Source organism: Acanthaster planci, linkage group LG12 (assembly GCF_054643075.1).
Source record: "Acanthaster planci isolate LZ-2023a linkage group LG12, COTS_SCS, whole genome shotgun sequence".
Lineage (NCBI taxonomy): Eukaryota > Metazoa > Echinodermata > Asteroidea > Valvatida > Acanthasteridae > Acanthaster > Acanthaster planci.
This window is the reverse complement of record NC_141788.1, coordinates 11,204,808-11,224,848: the sequence shown is the minus strand read 5'-3', so window position 1 is coordinate 11,224,848 and position 20,041 is coordinate 11,204,808. Positions and strand designations below refer to the sequence as shown.

Below are 20,041 nucleotides of genomic sequence, written 5' to 3'. Positions count from 1 at the left end.
ATGTATTTGCTCATCTCACAAGGTCTTTGCTGAATGAATGGGGTGATGGATATTAATAAAAACAATCAAGTATCATTAGACAGTTGTTGAAGGACTGCAGTTCTGCCTGTCTTCAGGTAAGTTTACAAGTTTAGAAATACGACCCTGTCTAACATGCTGTACAGTAGTTTACACCCTGGACTAAGCTGTACTGTCTTTGCTGAAACATGATGATGAGTGATGAGTGATGACGGGGAGTCATCTACTGGGCTGGTATAATTCAGCCAGGTACAATGATGTGAAAGGACCATCACTGGGGTAATGGGTGAGGGGGTGGACAGGAGGGGTGGCTTATCCATACCTACCTACATCCACACCAGCGACTCCAAAGCCTCTAGGCTCCTGCCTCATGTCTAAGTCTACATTGTTGATGACAAGTCTCTCCACGCAGCCCGAGAATCCAGTCCCAATACCAGTTTGGCTGATTGCTGTGTAGTTACTGTGGCCACCAAGGTAGAGGGGGCTACGGAGAGTTAGCTTGGAGTATAATCCCTGGAGGAGAAAAAGCAAATGCATTCAAATACAAAATGACCACCTGTCAATTCAATTAAACTAATTTAACCTGTAGAATATGATTTATAATTATTGAATGAAGTAACACAAAATGCATGAACACTTACAGCCTGTGATTACTGAAATATTTGTTTACTGCATATCCACTACTACATGTACTTTTCTGCTCATAATGAAACTACAATTGTGCATTCCCTGAAAACCCTCTCAGCTCCCCAGGGAACAAAAACTGCAGCTGCAGGTGTCATGTGGGTCATTCTGTAAAATTAGGTGTACAATTCTTTTCATGTCCCTGTTACATCTGACGACTGATTTTATAAGTTTAGAACATAGTCTTTAATTTCTAAGAGTGATTAAGTAATGCAAAATACCTGCCAAACAAGTGATGCAGTTTAAGTCAAATTCAATGATATTTCTATATGTACCAGTATGTCAATTTCCACAGGTTGGGTGTAACAGGGACACCAAAAATTTCATACTTTTGGACCCCAAATTTATAGAATGACATACACACTTGTTTGTCAACACCTTTAATAATGGACCTTTTATTGCCCTGCTATTGTTCACACAAGTTTCACTTTCTGTGTAGGGCTCCCTTTGACATTGGCTTTTTTGTTCAAAGTTCATAAATGAATGTGGATGAATACTCAACCCCAATAGTTGTGGGGACAATCACAGCCTTCCTCAATGGGATAAACACACATACTAAAAAACATAGCATCCAAAACATGGTTAAACATTTCTCATCAGTAGAAACTGTCTTGTCAACATGTGTTGGCCAAGATGGGTAGGCCTTCATTGCTTTGAGGAAGCAATTGCTTTTGTCAGGAAAGTTGGAACTGTGTTAATTTGTCCCCATAATGCTTTTGGTCCCCATATCCTCTATGTTTCAACATGTGTTGTCCCCATAATCTGGAAACAACTATGTGTGATCACTCAGCATTACATAAAGGCTTTTCCCGATCGACAAAAACTTGGGGGTGTCCCCGGGACGAAGGGGGGTGAAACTAAGCTAGGTTTCACACTTGAAATTCTCAACCCCTCCACCCCCAACCAGCCATCCCTGAGACTGCTCTTGAGTTGAACTCATTCTACATGTAAGAATGAGTGTTGTGGGAAACAAGAGCATACTAATCAAAATATCCATTAAACCCACTAACTCTTATCTGAACCATACTTAGTGTCCTCACCAAACCTCATCAATCAGAAATGGGCATGTTCAAGACTTACAGCCAATAAGGTTTCAGTGAATTTCCTTTCTGGCAGAATGAATAAAAATGACACCTATTCTGGTCTTCAATATGCTTTTGTTTGTCTTGCATTCCAAAATACCTTGGTGACAAGCTGCTCTTTGAGAGAAACTCAGGGGACACATTTAAACTCAATTAGCCAAATTCAATTAACAGCATCTTCATGGACTTATCTGAGATGCATGAATTGTAAAAGGTGGTCCAAGATGGTAACATTAGAAAATGGTCTACAAGGGTACATGTACATGTATGGTTGTACATGCCTATTATTAGTACACATACCGTATACATGTACAATGTACCTGCACAGCGCATATCATTACCTGACATAGCAAGGGTTATGGTTACATCCATGGGTTACGACATGTACAGGTACATACATGTACATTGTACACTGTACATACTAGTACATGCACATGTACATGTATATACAGTATATGTACATGTACACGCGCATGTCTTCACAATACAGGTTCCTTCACCAACAAAGTCTGAAGATCAAATACTATGCAAAGTGGCAACATGCCTTGAATTTTGCAGAACATCATGATACTTGTATTTCGAAGTCAGCACAAAAAGCTTCTACAAGTCCAAAGCAAAGGATTTGGTTCCTTGTGTCTGCTTGCTCATTTTGAACATTTACATGAACATGTAGCAGACAACTTTTTGTAGAATATTTTTCTTTTAAGGTGATGTTCATTTAATATCCCATTTCTCTCAACATTTGCTACAAAACAAATCTTCTTGTAATGAAAATGTTCATGATGAGAAAGGTCATACCCAAGTTATTTAAAGTTCTTGAAAAAGCTTATTCTCAGTTACACTCAACATTCAAATGGGTAAAGCGAGAGCATATTCAAATGTCTATATTCCCCATCACATGCCATAGAACATCACTAAGCAGGTAACTACATGTAAAACGGTCTAATCTACTGTTGAGGCATTGACAAGGAATATTAAAAGAGAATGTCTTGAAACTAATCAAATTCTGCACAGATCTTTACCTTCATCCTCTCGTACTACAGACATCTAGCAATATATGACAAGATTTAAGATGAAGTTTAATTAAAGAAAATAGCATTAGTTGACAGGCATTGGTGGCTGCAGTCAAATCAAATATGGCATTCTCTGACCTGCATATAAGACTGTAATTTGTAAGTACAGGTAGATTCTCTGAGATTCCCTCAGTGTGTTTAATGTGGTATACACATATTTGGGAACACTAACAAAATCACCTGACCCAAAGAGAAATTGCAAGTACGTTTATTTAAAAAATATGTGTAATTTAAAAAGAAAACTTCCATTCTAGAAAACAATGCGACAAACCTTTGACTTTCCCTTGACTGGTTTTTCTTCATCCACTTGGATCCAGCCATCCCAGTTATCTCGATTGATGGTCACTGTATGCCACTTACCAAGGGATACTGTGACAGAGCTGGTGATGATACCCGGTGCTGTTCCTCCAAGATCGTAACTACATCAAAGAAAGAAGAAGATTCATTATGGCTTTTAACTGGTGTATATAAATGTATACATGCATGGGCTACAAACTGCACGCTGTTTCCACATACACAATAGACATGATTCATTACAACCCATGGAACATTTTGTATGATTCATACAGCGTATCTCCAGGCTGAAGCACATGTATCCTACACATAATGTTGAAATCAAGTGCATACATGTATGTGTACATTTTCACACCTTTTAACCAAAATCTGAAAACTCATGAGTCAGTTTGTTATCATCATTATGAAACATGATATGCAGTGCAGTGGCAAAGTAACAAATGGCATACATGTAGATGTATATTGCATTTGTTTGTCTTCACGATACAGGTCATTAACATGTACCTTGACTGTTGGACATATCTGATACCATCACTTGAGATGGAGACTAGATAGTGCTATTAAACAAAGAGCAAGTCTAGGAAAACATTCCACAAACAGCTCCAGTTTCTGCAGCAAGACATGTCCTGCTGGAATATTGTGTGTGGTAATATGACTTTGATATTGATCTACATGTTTAGGTCTTTTTTCAGTTACAATAAATGACACACTTTCAAAAAAGTCTGAACAAAATTGCTCTGTAGATCACAGCCTGAGTTTGTTTTGTAGTAATCCTAAGTCAAGATGGATTTGTTAACTGTCCTCAAAGCACGTGTCTTAAACCTTCTATAGTGAAATTAACTTATTTTCCCTTATGACATTTCACTTTCTTAGTTGTGATCCACCAGTGCTACTGGTAGCATGCACAATTACACAATGATACCACAAGAAGTTTCACAATTTTACATTTCGTATTCTATGAACGACAGCATTATTGATTTGTTTGTGCATTTCTAGAAACAAGACACTTACAATGTACATGTACACAGGTTTTGTTCAGTAGCGACACACTGGTACAAGCCTTAGGGATGAAAAATTCACTAAAACTAGATGTATTTAATTTTCAGGTTTTTCAGTACGACACTACATGTACATGTAAGTCCACTCAAAGCCAATCACTATACATTAGAGCTCACTACATACACATTAAACTTATAAAACTGGCCATGTTTGTATAGTACATGTTAGTATACACTGTAGTTGTGTATTAGGAAACTGCGTAATACTTCAGGGAGTCATTCTGAATCTACAAGTGGATTATTTCTCTTCTTGCACCTCTGCTAAGAAGAGTTCCTGAAAGCTTGGGCACCTCAGGGACATTACCCTTGCCCCAGAACTGTAGAGGGGTCTAGTTCATACTCAGTTAACTTCTGTTAATGCTATTCCTGCCCTAATCTTCAAAGGAGCAAGACCAATAAATTTTCTTTGATCGTTAGCGCTGCCAATTTAATTTCTTCCAGATGGTAATCATTTTGGTCTATGCACGTGCATGTCTATTTACAGATAAGTGTAAATATATATGCAGCATTATTATGTTTCAGGAAAACATTTCCCTAAAATTTGTGATAATGGTGGAATGCTCTTCCCTTTCTTCACTGAGTAACCCTGAAACGTCTGGACTCAAAGGTGCAACTAAAGCATTCTTTTTATGCTGCTCGTATGGGATTCACGTAACAACTACAACAATGGACACACATCATCCAGCTGTTTCATTTTTTGTCCCACAATTTGTTTCCTCTAAGTGGTTATACAATATTTGGTAATTCCACTTAGATTTCTAGACACCAGATAGTCATATTTTGCAAGTCCAAGTTAAGTCACAAGTCATTACATGCATGCAAGTCCAAGTCAAGTCACAAGTCATTAGGCCCAGTCAGCAGTCAAGTCACAAGTCATTTGGTCACAGGGCAAGTCAACTCAAGTCATGTCACAAGTCATTCTGTCTAAACGCAAGTCAAGTCACAAGTCTGTCCAAGTACAAGTCAAGCTGCACATTATTTTGTCCAGCTGTAATAAGCAAACGAACCAGGCATCAACTTACGAAGTTACGAGTTATGAATTTCTGAACACCTTTTCTCCAATTGTTTTGACAATGCCTCCTTAATTCCCATTTTCACTTGTGTTGTAAATTTACTATTCTTGCAGTTTATCACATATATGTCGTATACTGGACCTCTGTTTAATTTAATAAATGTTCTTTGTGGGGTGGAAATAAGCGGGGAGATGAAATGATGACATATTGACGGCCCTGTTTATCCTAGTCACGCATCAACGCAGAGCATAGCAGCATATGCGTGCTGCCCTGATCAATAGCTGCAGCTGGATGAAGTAGAAGCCACGCAAGCCGAAGTCCTTTTTATGCACGTTAGGCATAAACTGAATAGCTTAATTAAAAATATATGGAGCCGGTCGAGTAGCGTCTGACTTGGGTTGGTAACAAGTCATTTTTTGCAAGTCCAAGTCAAGTCACAAGTCAAAGCTGGTATTTACAAGTCAAGTCACAAGTTATAAAAATAGCGACTCAAGTCCAAGTCACATGACTCGAGTCAGTAACTCTGCTAGACACAGATAAAAGCACAATTGCAAAGTCTACATCATGTGGTAGCAGGAATGTATCTATTTTACACACAGAACAAACTAGTGTATAAAATGAAATCATTAGAAATCAACATCATCACTGCACAGTGCACTCAACATGTACAAAACTCTCCAACATTGTCAACCTAAGCAAGCCTTAGGACTCTGCTTGGAAGCCCAGTTGGTCATTACTTTCAACACCAGGAATACAGAGGACCACACTTTCTCAGTTGCTAGCCCCCAAACACAACTCTCTCTCCATCAACATATCTATTGATCAGTCTGAAATTTATTGATTTGATTTCATTTATTCCAAGTTCTGTTCATTTGCTCACAGCACTTAAAACTCTTTGACAAAAGCAATAAATGAATATCTCTTGATGTCTTTGAGCATACATATTTCTTAGGAATGGATAGAATGAATCATTCACTCCACAACTCCCTCCAAACACTGAAGAAAATTTTAGGAATGCCAGCAAGCAAGTCTGATGAAACTTCCCCTTAATGAACTTTACTGCTATGAACGAGGCCAGTGCTATGAGTTAATGACAGATTTATTAGGCTGAGGTACTTGTACCACAGCCTAATAATTCTGGATGTACACCTACATGTATCACTGATCCCAGCTAGTACCCGTAACATTTTTTGTCCATCAGGCATGCCGGTCTTCTGAATAAATTACACACATACATGTACACTGTATGTGTACAGATACTGTACATGTACGTACATATATGAGCAGACAAAACTTGCAGTTTGTCTGATTCACCTTCAGAAACCAGGTAACATGAAAGCACAACAAAACAGAACTTTCCGATGTTATTCCTTGCACCTCAACCTCCCCCCCAAAAAAACGAGAAATAAACAACTTAACAATGTAACTTAACAAATCAAAGAAAAATGAACCAAAACAACACCAATCAAAAAAAGAAACAAAATAAAAAAAGAAAGAACTGAAAGACCTGAAGTACATGCACTCAAGAGGCATGGGTACATAACATCTAGGCAGTATTTACTGTTAATGTGTTACCCGGCACTATCCAGCTACAGTATGGATACCGGTAGATACTGCCCCATGGACAGAACCAAACTGTATTTAACTATATTTGACCTTTGCTGACCTACATTGCAGACGCAGCACTGGTTTACTCCTGCAGGGAATAATATTCAAATCATACCAATGCTATCGGCAACTCCCAAATTTAATAACAGTGTACGTGGCATTTCCAGATTATCGGAATCTGGGCCAAAACAGACTTCTTCAACATCTGTTCAAATGGATTACACTGTACCACTTTCTCTCCAATTTCATACTAGCCCGATGTGGCTGAACTTTTAGCATCGGATGTGTGCCTTAGAGGTTAGGTCATTCTCCTAGTTTGGACACAACCGAAACAACCCGGGGTGGAATGAGTCAATCAGTTTTCATAAGCAGTCAAAACTGTTCAACTCAAATACACTTCTCTGAACACTGAGGAGCATACAGCACACGTCAGTTTATCATTCCATAGCATTTGCGTGAGAAATTTCCTTCCATACTTTAACCAAAGGATTCCTTGGTAGCTGCATACCTCTTCAAAATGTGATGTCCCTAGCTGAGACCAACAAATGTGAATGTCAGACTGGGGGATTTTAGATTGTTGCCCACTTGGAGCAAATGCTCCAGTGTCAAAGTGAAGTATGATGATTATGTGCGAGCAGAATTAGACTACAACTGATTTAAAACCTTACACGAACGACCTTACCAAAAATCATCCGGCTTGGTGATAGTGATGTTGAAATAATGCAGTTAAATTACTTATCTAGCTAATCATTTTTAAATAAATAGCATAACAGATGTTTTTATACTCATGTTAGGATCGTCCCAGACGTGAAATATGCATTTTTCTATTTTACTGTATTCAGTGAAACACGATTTTCGTCGCTAAGGCATTATACAACCTTTCGGCCATGGTTATTGTTGAAACGTTGTTGCCAATCGATCCTAATTACATGTATATTGGTCCTGATTTCCTGGAAACTGTCCTAAAATCGATCACAGTGGGATAACCGTAAATTTCCATGATTTTGTGTCTTAATTAACCCTTTAGATGTTGAAAATGAATTAAGTTGACTTGAGAAATACCAAATTATTGTGTTCATGAAAGTTCACCATATTGGCTTTTCAGAAGGAAATGTTGAATGTGTAGAAATTCAGTGTTTGAGAATGAAATGGAGATCGATGCCCTATCAAAATCACTGTCTGTATTTTGTCAAAAAGTGACAAGAAATCGATGTTGAAGACGTCACATGTATTAATTTATCATTGTTAAAATGGTTGGTTGTATTTTGATTACTTTGGCCCTAGAACTTGTACGTATTTTTCTTAAAATTGTTCCGATATAGATGGCTGTACCCCTTAGGTTTAAGGTTTCCCTCTCGCTCCAATAGCCAGGGACTTTGTGAGCTTGTTCACACAGGAACAACTCTTCATCCGAACAAGGCTACCAAGGACCTATTTGTCGAGACAATTTCCACTGAAGGCCAACCTTGATGCAGGACCTTTGCACGCCACATGCGAGGGAGTAACCTGCCCTTAATATAATAATTAATCTTTTCGAAAAGAACAAGCTTGTGTTTTTAGTAATCTACTTTTCATGCTGTTCAAAATTAGTTTGGGAATGTACAGGCGAAGTTTGATTTGAGGGGAGATCTGACTCTGAACATAAGAGATTGGTAACTGACTCGAGATCTCCGGAGTTTGTTTTTTCTCTTGTAAAGTGTGTAAATACTATTAGTGTAAATACATGTATAAGTGTTTTAATATACTTGATGTTCCCCTTGTCCTTAATTTGGTGGTCTCTTATTTTAAAATAGTTGCAAACTTGGGGTCATCACTGGAATAGATAGTGTGGAAATAATATTGTGCGTTTAGTGATGACAACTCACAAGCATCACAAATACAGTGAGACTTATCACAATTAACTCGGACAAAATTCTTGAAATATTATGGAGACATGGTGTTGGTGAGATTTTAAACTGGAAGCTGGAGTAGGCCAGAGGATCTTTTGTAAGATTCTCTCTTTATCACCTACGGTAATTTCGGACAAATTGTAAGTTTTGTTATTTTTATCTGTTTCCTTTACACATTAAAAAGAGGTTATTTTTATAACTTCCTTAAACATATTTCTTGTACAACTTGTTTTAGAGAAGTAACGAGACAGTAAAACAAGCCTGGTAAGCCTTTTAACTGACTTCTCATTCATTGCTTAAAACATGAGCCTCCTACACTGTACACACTTGTACATCAGAGAAATCGTCTCAGGGGAAAAAAAGCACTTTGGAGACAAGCTACATGTAATGAATCCAAGTAACAACTGCAACATATGTCTTGTCCACACAGAGTTTTGATATCACAGGTCCGAAATTTACAGTTTAACTGCTGCTGTATATTAGAGTTTTGAGTATCAAAATTATTTCTAAAGTTTGTGATGTGGATTTTAGTGACATTACGTTGTAGTTCATATTTACATGTATTTCATACAATGCATCTTTGCACTTCTACAGTGTAGACGGTTGTCCACTCCCCTCGTAATTGTCCTCATGGAGATACATGGTTCAATTTTCTTATAAAAAGCCCTTGCCCTCAACGAAGAGTGAAATTCCAGACCGCCTAATTCCAGGGGTATGACCCTCACATCCTTGCCACTTTAACAGAGGTTTGTAGACACTGAAGTCCACAGGCGTATGTGTACATGTACACCTGTACATTGTAACAGCACCATCAGGGAAGTCTCCAATGATGATCAACTATACTGAGTGACTAGAAAGTTATGTTCAATACTGATTCCCAAATTAAGTCATTAGTTATGAATTGTGTTTCCAAGTAACATGCCTTCACAAAGTGTGAAACAAGTACTTGACATTTCAAAAACTTAAACTTCATTTTTTAAAATATATTTGCACAAGAGAAATTACTGTCATCTGTAACCTTGGTACACCAGAATCATGCCATCAATAATAACTGTCCTACCTTTCTCTTGGATACTGTCTGCTCACTGACCCAGAATGAACACGACAGGGAGATATGTCTGCATATCATCATGAGACATCCCATTCTGCCGATAGCATGTGCACGCACACCAGACAGAAGAGCTTCGTGATGTTCGAAGTGACCACTGTCGCTCATTTAGCTAGTTTTGTTTAGTGCCCATGATACATTTTGTTCATACAGTAGGTTACCAGGGAATTCAATAACAGACTCATTTCCCGTCCCAGCAGCATATAAGGTAACACAGGGACTGCCAACCAGACTACATGATGTGAACTTATACCCACTGGTACCTGCACTATTTTCACATTTAAGTTTATGCAATTAAAGGAGGTGCGAAAACTGTATACACAGACAATATCATTTATGTCTGTTATGTTAAATATACAGTTTGACAGTAGGCCTATCATCTTCTGAACTTTAGAGCTGGTTACTTTGGATAAATTCGTAAGCCTCTACATGACAGAGGTATGACAAAAACAACTGTCGACTGCTGTGATGCATAATATGACATTTAGAACACCCTTGGGCACACATAGTGCCCTTGGCTTCGCCTCCAGTGCTATGCATCCCTCGGGTGTTCAAAACATCATATCCCACATCACACCGGTCAATAATTGTTAAATGTTGGTTGAAACATTGTGTCATGCACAAACAAAATTTTCAAAGCTTATTTCCAGTGGCAGTTTTTTCACTTGAGGAAAAATGTAACTGAGTCAAGCCTTTATTCAAAGAAGCAAACTCAAAATACATTTACAAGCTACATGTACCGACATAAGAAATGAAAATACATGTACATATTCTATGCTCCTTTAAATGCTCTATTCAATGTAACCAACTTCTAAACGTCATCACCCATAAACTGATATCCAAATGTACCTACCATCTATGCAGCTTATATGTTGCTCACACATCAAGCAGCAAGCCTGAAAAATAACTGGTGTTAATCCCAAACTTCCATACTACAGTACTATGTAAAAGTTCAAAGGTTAAAATGTACTGAAGTACATGAAACACATGGCTAATCAAGACTGGAAAGGAAAACCTGTTCCATTATTTCGAGAGTTTCATTTATTTTACTTGTATGTGATGAAAGAAGAATTCCATTCTTTTGTGGTAACCAAGTATGTTTCCATCTGTGAAATCCGCAGAATATAATACTGGCATCCCCATACATACATGTATTCTAACAGGAACATTCACCGTTATGTACCACTTGCTTTTTTGCTTTCAGGTAATGAGGATCTGTCCCCAGGTGAAGTATGCACGCACAAGCACTGCCCCAGTTATGCTATATGAGTTGAACATACCGGTAACACTGCCTTTCCCTTTCTCCTAACATTTGAATGGCAACTGAGTATGTCTGACTCCGAGAAGCGGTAAAACAACTATAAGGAGTTGATAGTTGATAATAGCACCCCTCAGTATTGGGAGTTGACAAACTAGCTCCCCTCAGTATTGGGAGTTGACAAACTAGCTCCCCCAGTGTTGGGAGTTGACAAACTAGCTCCCCCAGTGTTGGGAATTGACAAACTAGCTCCCCTCAGTTCTGGGAGTTGACAAACTAGCTCCCCTCAGTATTGGGAATTGACAAACTAGCTCCCCACAGTTCTGGGAGTTGACAAACTAGCTCCCCTCAGTTCTGGGAGTTGACAAACTAGCTCCCCTCAATATTGGGAATTGACAAACTAGCTCCCCTCAGTTCTGGGAGTTGACAAACTAGCTCCCCTCAGTTCTGGGAGTTGACAAACTAGCTCCCCTCAGTGTTGGGAATTGACAAACTAGCTCCCCTCAGTTCTGGGAGTTGACAAACTAGCTCCCCTCAGTACTAGGAGTTGACAAACTAGCTCCCCTCAGTTCTAGGAGTTGACAAAGTAGCTCCTCTCAGTTCTAGGAGTTGACAAAATAGCTCCTCTCAGTTCTGGGAGTTGACAAACTAGCTCCTCTCAGTTCTGGGAGTTGACAAACCAGCTCCCCCAGTGTTGGTAGTTGACAAACCAGCTCCCCCGGTGTTGGTAGTTGACAAACTAGCTCCCCTCAGTACTAGGAGTTGACAAACTAGCTCGTCTTAGTTCTGGGAGTTGACAAACTAGCTCCTCTTAGTTCTGGGAGTTGACAAACTAGCTCCTCTCAGTTCTGGGAGTTGACAAACCAGCTCCCCCGGTGTTGGTAGTGGACAAACTAGCTCCCCCAGTGTTGGTAGTTGACAAACCAGCTCCCCCAGTGTTGGTAGTTGACAAACCAGCTCCCCCGGTGTTGGTAGTTGACAAACCAGCTCCCCCGGTGTTGGTAGTTGACAAACTAGCTCCCCCGGTGTTGGTAATTGACAAACTAGCTCCCCCAGTGTTGGTAGTTGACAAACAAGCTCCCCCAGTGTTGGCAGTTGACAAACTAGCTCCCCCAGTGTTGGTAGTTGACAAACCAGCTCCCCCAGTGTTGGCAGTTGACAAACTAGCTCCCCCAGTGTTGGTAATTGACAAACTAGCTCCCCCAGTGTTGGTAGTTGACAAACAAGCTCCCCCAGTGTTGGCAGTTGACAAACCAGCTCCCCCAGTGTTGGTAGTTGACAAACTAGCTCCCCCGGTGTTGGTAGTTGACAAACCAGCTCCCCCAGTGTTGGTAATTGACAAACTAGCTCCCCCAGTGTTGGTAGTTGACAAACAAGCTCCCCCAGTGTTGGCAGTTGACAAACCAGCTCCCCCAGTGTTGGTAGTTGACAAACAAGCTCCCCCCCCGGTGTTGGTAGTTGACAAACCAGCTCCCCCAGTGTTGGTAATTGACAAACTAGCTCCCCCAGTGTTGGTAGTTGACAAACAAGCTCCCCCAGTGTTGGCAGTTGACAAACCAGCTCCCCCAGTGTTGGTAGTTGACAAACAAGCTCCCCCGGTGTTGGTAGTTGACAAACCAGCTCCCCCAGTGTTGGTAATTGACAAACTAGCTCCCCCAGTGTTGGTAGTTGACAAACAAGCTCCCCCAGTGTTGGCAGTTGACAAACCAGCTCCCCCAGTGTTGGTAGTTGACAAACTAGCTCCCCCGGTGTTGGTAGTTGACAAACTACCGGTAGTTCCTTCAGTTTTGCCTCAGGAACTGGTTTGTCAACTCTCAATACATTTGTAACTCAGGGAACTAAACTTGATTATAACACCTCACCAACAGATTATGTATCTTGATTGGCCGAGATCCAGTCACATAACATTTGCTATTTTTGCTATGTTATTGTGTGCAGCTAAAAGAGCTACACAGTTTTTCCAACTTTACTGTCCCACAATTCAATATTCCCCAGTCTGATCTGAACGAAACTTTGTATGTTTTCATTTTAGCCCCTTATCTATCATCTCTCAAACTATGGATGGTAAAATTTGGGCTCCTTCTGGTAGTTTGAAAATAGGGAGACACTGAAATGTCTCCCTAAAAGCCAATGTCTCCCTGATGCTGAAAAATTTACCACAAAATGTATCCAAAATGACCTATTTGTAAATATTTATCTTTCCATTTGAAGTTTAATAATTATTTACATGTATGTGAAAGAATAATAAAACCGAACGGTGTTTCAAATACCGATTCATCGTCTGTGATTCCTATCTATGATGTCACTCCTATTGTGTGAAAATCTGCACATGTACTACAGTCATGTTTGTACTCGCTGAGACAATGCATTACTGTAATGATTACATGTTGGTCACTTGTGGCTGCTCCTCTTAGCAGCACCCTAACACTGCGCATGTGCAATAGTAAGGTGGCTTCCAGGAAATTCTGCAGCGCGGCCGGCAAGCAATTACAGTTGACTTTCGTTATTACGAAATCAGTTATAACAAAATTCCCATTATAACAAACACTAATCTGTGGTCCTGGTGAAAACGTGCACATTTCTACGGGGAGAAAATCTGTTATAGCAAAATGTACGAAATTCCTGGTGCAACGAAAGGTTTCCGTGACTGCGTTGCCTAAAAAACCATTGTTGATGACCCATTTATAAAGTGTTTGCAAATTGCGGTGGTGAAAACATGAGTGCAGTGCAGTGTACCACACTGGTTCCCGCAGGGCTGAACCGTTGCCAAAGAAAGCATGATAGAAATGCGGCAACCAGTCAATGTACAGTTCCTGCTAAAAAAGGGTCGTACATGTACGTTCCATGCATACAGCTCTATGGTTGAAAGTCGAAAAACACTGCCGTCACAAGTTTTTCTGCTGGTTCATTCACAAAACTTATCTCATGTCTTTGTGTTTTCTGCGTTCATGAATTTAATTTGAAGTTGTACTGCTTGTACTCAAGCGAGTGTGTTTCCACAAAATTTCCAGCCGCAGTACGAGGCTTATTGCCCACCTCTCCAGATGCATCAGGCATGCTTACAACGTGATATACAGACATTGTTTCCTGCAGTCGTGACAGCGTAGAGCACGATTTAAAAAAATCAATGTTATTTTACATTGATTACACAAACACCAAAACAAAAATTCCCATTCCAATTCAAATAAAAATACACCACAGATAAGTTCGCTTGACTATTCTCACATCTTAAGAGACAAACTAATCGCCCAACACTGAATTATTCATATAGCTGCAAAAAGATCTAGCGTACCCGCAAATGAGACTGTGTCTTTTCAAGATGCACATTTGGCAAGACACAGCTATCTAATGGCAATATACCTTCATGACGCAGTGGGTGAGTGAACACGGACTATCGATCAATTGTGTCATGCAGCTTGCGTCAAGAATCAAAAGACGGACGAAAAATTAAATAAAAATGTCTCTCTGTGACATAATTTGTGTTAGAAAGACTACTTCCATGGATGGGGGCTTTAGTTGATGAGCCTTCACATTCTTGCAGGTACATCCAGGCCTACATGTGCATGCAGGTTAGTTACTGTTGGCTTCGTCATCATCCATGGCGATTGAAAGTCTTTTAAAAATCCCTGGATCGATGCTTTCACATGTATTTGCTTTTTTAAATATCACATGCACATTAAACATGTTGTCCTATGACAGTGAAGTTTATTCTAAACAGATCACAAGGTATTTGATTAATCATAACCGAGACATCTTTTTGATCAACCATATTGTCCTAATTTTATATTCCGGAAAAACTGAAATACAAGCAGTGGCAAGTGAGGAATCGGGTTTGCTTCTCTTTTCGTGTGGTTGGAACGAATGAGAGAACAATAAAAAAAGATCCTTGATTGCCGTGGATGTCGAACAGATGCAGATTTATGGAATCCTTTTATAGTTTATAACACACATTCCTGGCTTCGGTTAGACAAATTTTCACACAGTACTTGTACATACTGTGTATAAAGGACAAAAAGACCCAAACAGCACACAAGGCTGGCACAAGCAGCATTCGCATTTTCTGATCCACCAATACAAATCTTCGGAAGTCCAGCATGGACACGGAAGACATGCTGGATTTTAATTTTCCAAGCTGTAGGGCTGTGATATGAGTCATGAGCAATACAACAAACACTGCCTACAAGCCATTCCAAAACTGCAAACTCACCCATGGTGATAGGAAAACAAAACCTTTTGACAGGTGGATAATGGCTGCATGCTGAAGTATCACGTTGTGTCTTATCTCCTCACCAAAAGAGACATTATAATCGCGATGCTGGGTGACTGAAACCATGAAATATATAGTCAATGTTGCGGATATAATTTCTGCTTTCATCTTAAGAAGGTTGTGGGAACATTCTGAACAAATTAGCCAGAATACTTTGGTTTTGAAATTCAATTCCAAATTAGCAGGCATTCCGGTATACAAGGATTGTTAGTCGGTATTGTTCGGTATTTAAAAAAATGCGGTATTTGGTAATACTGAAATACCACCCAAGCCGAGCATACTGGTGTGCGCAATGCACATCATGCTCATTCTGAAGTGCTAGCACTACAGATCTGGGTTAAGACATTTTATGAAGAGGTTGTTAGGAAAAGTATCTGTACATTTTGCACACATTTCTTCTACAAATTGACATATTTTTACAAGCAGTTAGATCAAATGAATCATTTACTGCTTAAATCAGGTAGAATCTAAGGGAGAGGTGTTATAAAACAAATACGGACTGCTTTATACCAGTATCTCAGGGTGTAGTAATACTACTGGTCGCCTACCCAGGTGATCCATGGAGATTCTATTTTACCAATACAAAGGCATTCTTATTTTTCCCTTGACAAGTGTATACCTGTACATAATGTGTGTGTCTTTTACAATGTTTATGACTTCTTTTCTGATATTATTTCTCTGCATGCTTTATTGAGTGATGCCTATGCCTTTATTTAAAACTAGCTTGTTTACAACGTGAAGTTTTGGTTTCATTGCATAATAACCAGCATTTCTAATCCCAAGAATATAAAGAAATAAATGAAAACCAGTTGATTACACCAATGACTGTATTTTATTGCATAGTTGTGCACTGACACTTTACCATGTTAAATTTTGAAATTTTGAGGTTGAAAATTGAAATCAAGTAAAATAAATCCAAAACAAATGACATGAACTGAACAAAAGCTCTCTGCCAACTTAGATGTAGATTGCTTGTTCTGTGTGTGCACCCATACTGTACTTTTTATCAATATTCTAGTTAATAAAGGGCTCACAGAAGTGCATCTGCTGTTTAAAATATGAAAAACGGGGTAGAATTTATATCTGAGTGGAAAAAAATGGAAAAATTGCCACATCTTTGCCAATTTCACAATTTCATATAAAATACTGATTTAAATCAATGTTAAAAAAATCAATTGATTTAAATCATGATTTAAATTGTTTAAGCAATTTGTTCAAGGAAAAATCTTCCTATGCCATCCTTTCATTATTTTCCTTTTTTGATGATGAGCACAGTAACCACCGGTATTTCATTATTCCCAAAGCCTTGTCCTTCCAAGCCTTCTGAATTGCATGCAAATGTCAGTAATGATACTGAGTTTGCACTCTATCCCATCTGCAGCTCATTAAAATGCTGAGATGATGTGGAGAAGGAATCACATCATGACTCAACCAAGTATTCTCGGATGAACACATGCATGATGATGTACATAAAACATGCTTTTTCCCCAACTGGGGCATTTCGCAAGAATAGGATACATGTATATGAGTTGGGACAGAATGGTTTAGTTCACATTTCAGCTCCTGAGTGGAAAAATGTATGAAGTGCTGTAGTTTGAATTTGAAAATCATACATAAATGTTAAAGGTAAAAACTGCCCTTCGAAACATAAGCCGCAATATCACATAAAACTGATTAAGTTCTTCTAAGTAAGTTGGTGTGCTTAGTTATACATGTACATGTAGTATCTACTGCATTAAAGGCCTTTAACTCTGAAACCCTCAACATTTTCTGTAATATTGTTGCAGTGTACCAGTAGTTTTACAAATGCCGAGCATTGAGTTTTTCAGTAGCATCTTGCAGTCAGTTTCACATCAACTTGATGTCACTCTTGTAGCTAGGAATCCATACTTTCTCCATTGTGTCTCAATGTACCGGTATGCAGGCCTACAAGTTTGAGGTCAAATGACCATGACATCAAAACCCTAGGTCATATTGAATTCAAACTTAACATGTTTGCTGATGAGTACCATCTTTTTAGGCAAGCTAAGCTTCAACACGGTCTTGCGTGTGATAGCTGGGTTCTCAGGTGGGACTGACTCCCCCAGCTGTGAGATGGTCCAAAATGACCCAGCTCTAGGATGTACCAGTACCAGAGCCAACTGCCTTAGTTGACCATGCATGAATTTTCTTTCATTTGCATGGGTCAGTTCCCAAGAAACATCACATATTCAAAACTACGGTAGGGCTTCCATGTACTGGTACATGTCTGTAAAGCTTTTGTCAATTGCCACTGCCCGCTGATATCTAACTGCTTAAGATGTGACCAGAGTGCATAGGCCTACTAACAATCAGCTGGGTGAATACAACATTTTGGATTCTGTAAGCTGGCTTTTTTGGACACAATGAAAAGTTAACCCTATAATAAAGCTTGCTAGACATCTATCTTTACAAATGGTGTGAGGTAATCCCCTATGAAATTTTGTCTCCTCAAAGCTAAAGATTAGCTAAATCCTCAAACTTGGAAAACCATGAGGATGGCATAATGGCAAGCTGATCAACAGTGTCCCGAACAATGCCCTGCTTATTAGCAGGCCAAATAGCCAAAATGGAGAATACATTCACTGGCTACATGTACCTGGTAAGTATACCAGGAGCAGTAATTCACAAGTTAATCTCTTGACCACAAGACCAGACATGTCTGGACCATTACCTGTTACTGTAACTGAACCAATCCTATCACGGAGCTCATTAAAAAGCTAAAGCTGGACAAACACAAAAGATGAATCAATTGCAAATCACCTCCATTACAATGTACATGTACATGTGTAAGCTGTTGCATTGAAAATGTGTTAAGAGAGATTTCTGGCACTGTGGCCAGGCCGCAATGAGTCAGGTTGGATCAAACCAAGATTGGATGATCCACAGCACTGATGTCTCCATAAGTAACTGATATCTTTGTTATGGTTGAAACTAAATAATCCATGTACTGATGATAAACTAAAAGTTTTCTATTCACCTAAATTGATATTCTTATCCAAGCAATATCAGCCGATGTTGTGCATGTGTAATGTAAGAAGGAAGACATGTACATGTACATCTTTTGTTTTTCTTTAGGAATTCAAAGAATCAGCGTTTTAGAAATGGTACAACCGGTACCACTTTTGGGGGAGGGGGGTTTTGAAGATTACATGTACATTAGTTTTTATGGGCAAAAAAAAAGTCAGTCATTTGTAGAAAACTTGAAATTTGCCCCTTGGACCCCAAACCTGGATTAACCACATTTAATGTACATGTACATTGCACAGTCAGTTTCCTGAATCTTGGCTGAACATAAACACACTCCTTAAGAATGCATTGTTGGTAGTTGTTCATGTAGGCTACAGGTACATTTTATTTTGGGTCATCTTGGTCAATGTGTTAGGGTGTCGAATGCACAGCCTGTAAAAGTTCAGGGAAGAAATGCAGGACAACTGCATTGTTTCCATTCCATCCCGTAGGACAACCAAGCAGATTGGGTGGGCACTGGGCAAGCACTGCGCTAGATTCAAGCCAAGTCCCCGACAAGCACAGTGTATTTCCTGAGCCAAAATTTGTCAACCCCTGCAGTTGGGATTTCTTTCTTCGAAGCCTACATGTGCATTTCTACCTCAATGTTCATTTCTCCAGGCATCTGTAATAGACTTGGGGAGAAATGCATCTGTCTATTAAGTGGTGATACATACATGTATATACATGTACTGATAGGTCATGATAAAATCAATGTACTGGTACATGTACATGTACAATACAATACACCTGGCAGCATGTGGTTAATGCTTACTTCCATGTACCCGGTATTCTGGGACCTTTGGTTTAACCACTAATAAATGTATTAATATTCCACAAAATCAACATCCTGCATTTAAAAAATATTCTGATTACAACTCATTACGCATGCATCTGCAAGTGCAACACTGACAAAATATACATAAACAGTACAGTTTGTTGTATGTGTACATGTATTTCATCCTTGTTAACTGCTTAAACTTCCTCCATCACCTGGGTTTTTATTCACATGAATTTTCTAATTGCTCCTTGATTGTAGCTGTCAGTGACCTCACATGACGTCTCTGTGTAACAGACTCATCCAGTGAGGCATCAATAAGATCTCTGCGCCAAATTAAATGAGATAAAAGCATCCCCACAGGGGGCACCTCTAGAATCCGATACTCTATCTCCACCATCTGCACAGCCAAGAAAGAACACTGAAAATTGTAGCTATCGGCATCTACTCATTGAAGACAATCATCTGCCTTCTTCACACACAAACTTCTTCCATTCCTCTTGTTCAATTAGCCTGTGCATTCAAGGGGCAATACTTATTTCATTCAAAATTGATTCTCAAAATAATCAGCACAAAAATGTGCTGATTTCCTTCTAGTACATGTAGTTTTCTATTATTAGTATTAGATTGGTGTTAATTTTCTCCTTACCAAAAAGCAATTAACAAAAAAGAACTTCTCCAAAAATTTTCCTGACTTTTTCTCCCCAACAAACTTTCCTCCACCTTTCAAAGGGACAATGTGTGCCATACTTACAGTGTAAATTAATCTTGACAATACATTTTAAAATATTAAATACTACATCACTAAATGCACTGTAATTCAAACAATAGAATAAACTAGACACATTTTTTAAAAAGTAAATGACATATTCAAACTCTTGAAA

At 39.1% G+C, this 20,041-nt stretch overlaps 1 protein-coding gene across 1 annotated transcript in view; it reads right to left on the bottom strand.

Annotated features, from left to right (window-relative positions):
- The window catches only part of LOC110980152 (pikachurin-like), an 85,363-nt gene that overhangs the window by 24,873 nt on the left and 40,449 nt on the right, over positions 1-20,041 (bottom strand). Inside the window, exons 5-6 of the mRNA XM_087144559.1 lie at positions 3,129-3,276; positions 345-531 (exon numbers count right to left, since the gene is read on the bottom strand). Coding sequence (XP_087000685.1) covers positions 345-531; positions 3,129-3,276 — 335 coding nt within the window. The remainder of the gene's footprint in view (positions 1-344; positions 532-3,128; positions 3,277-20,041) is intronic.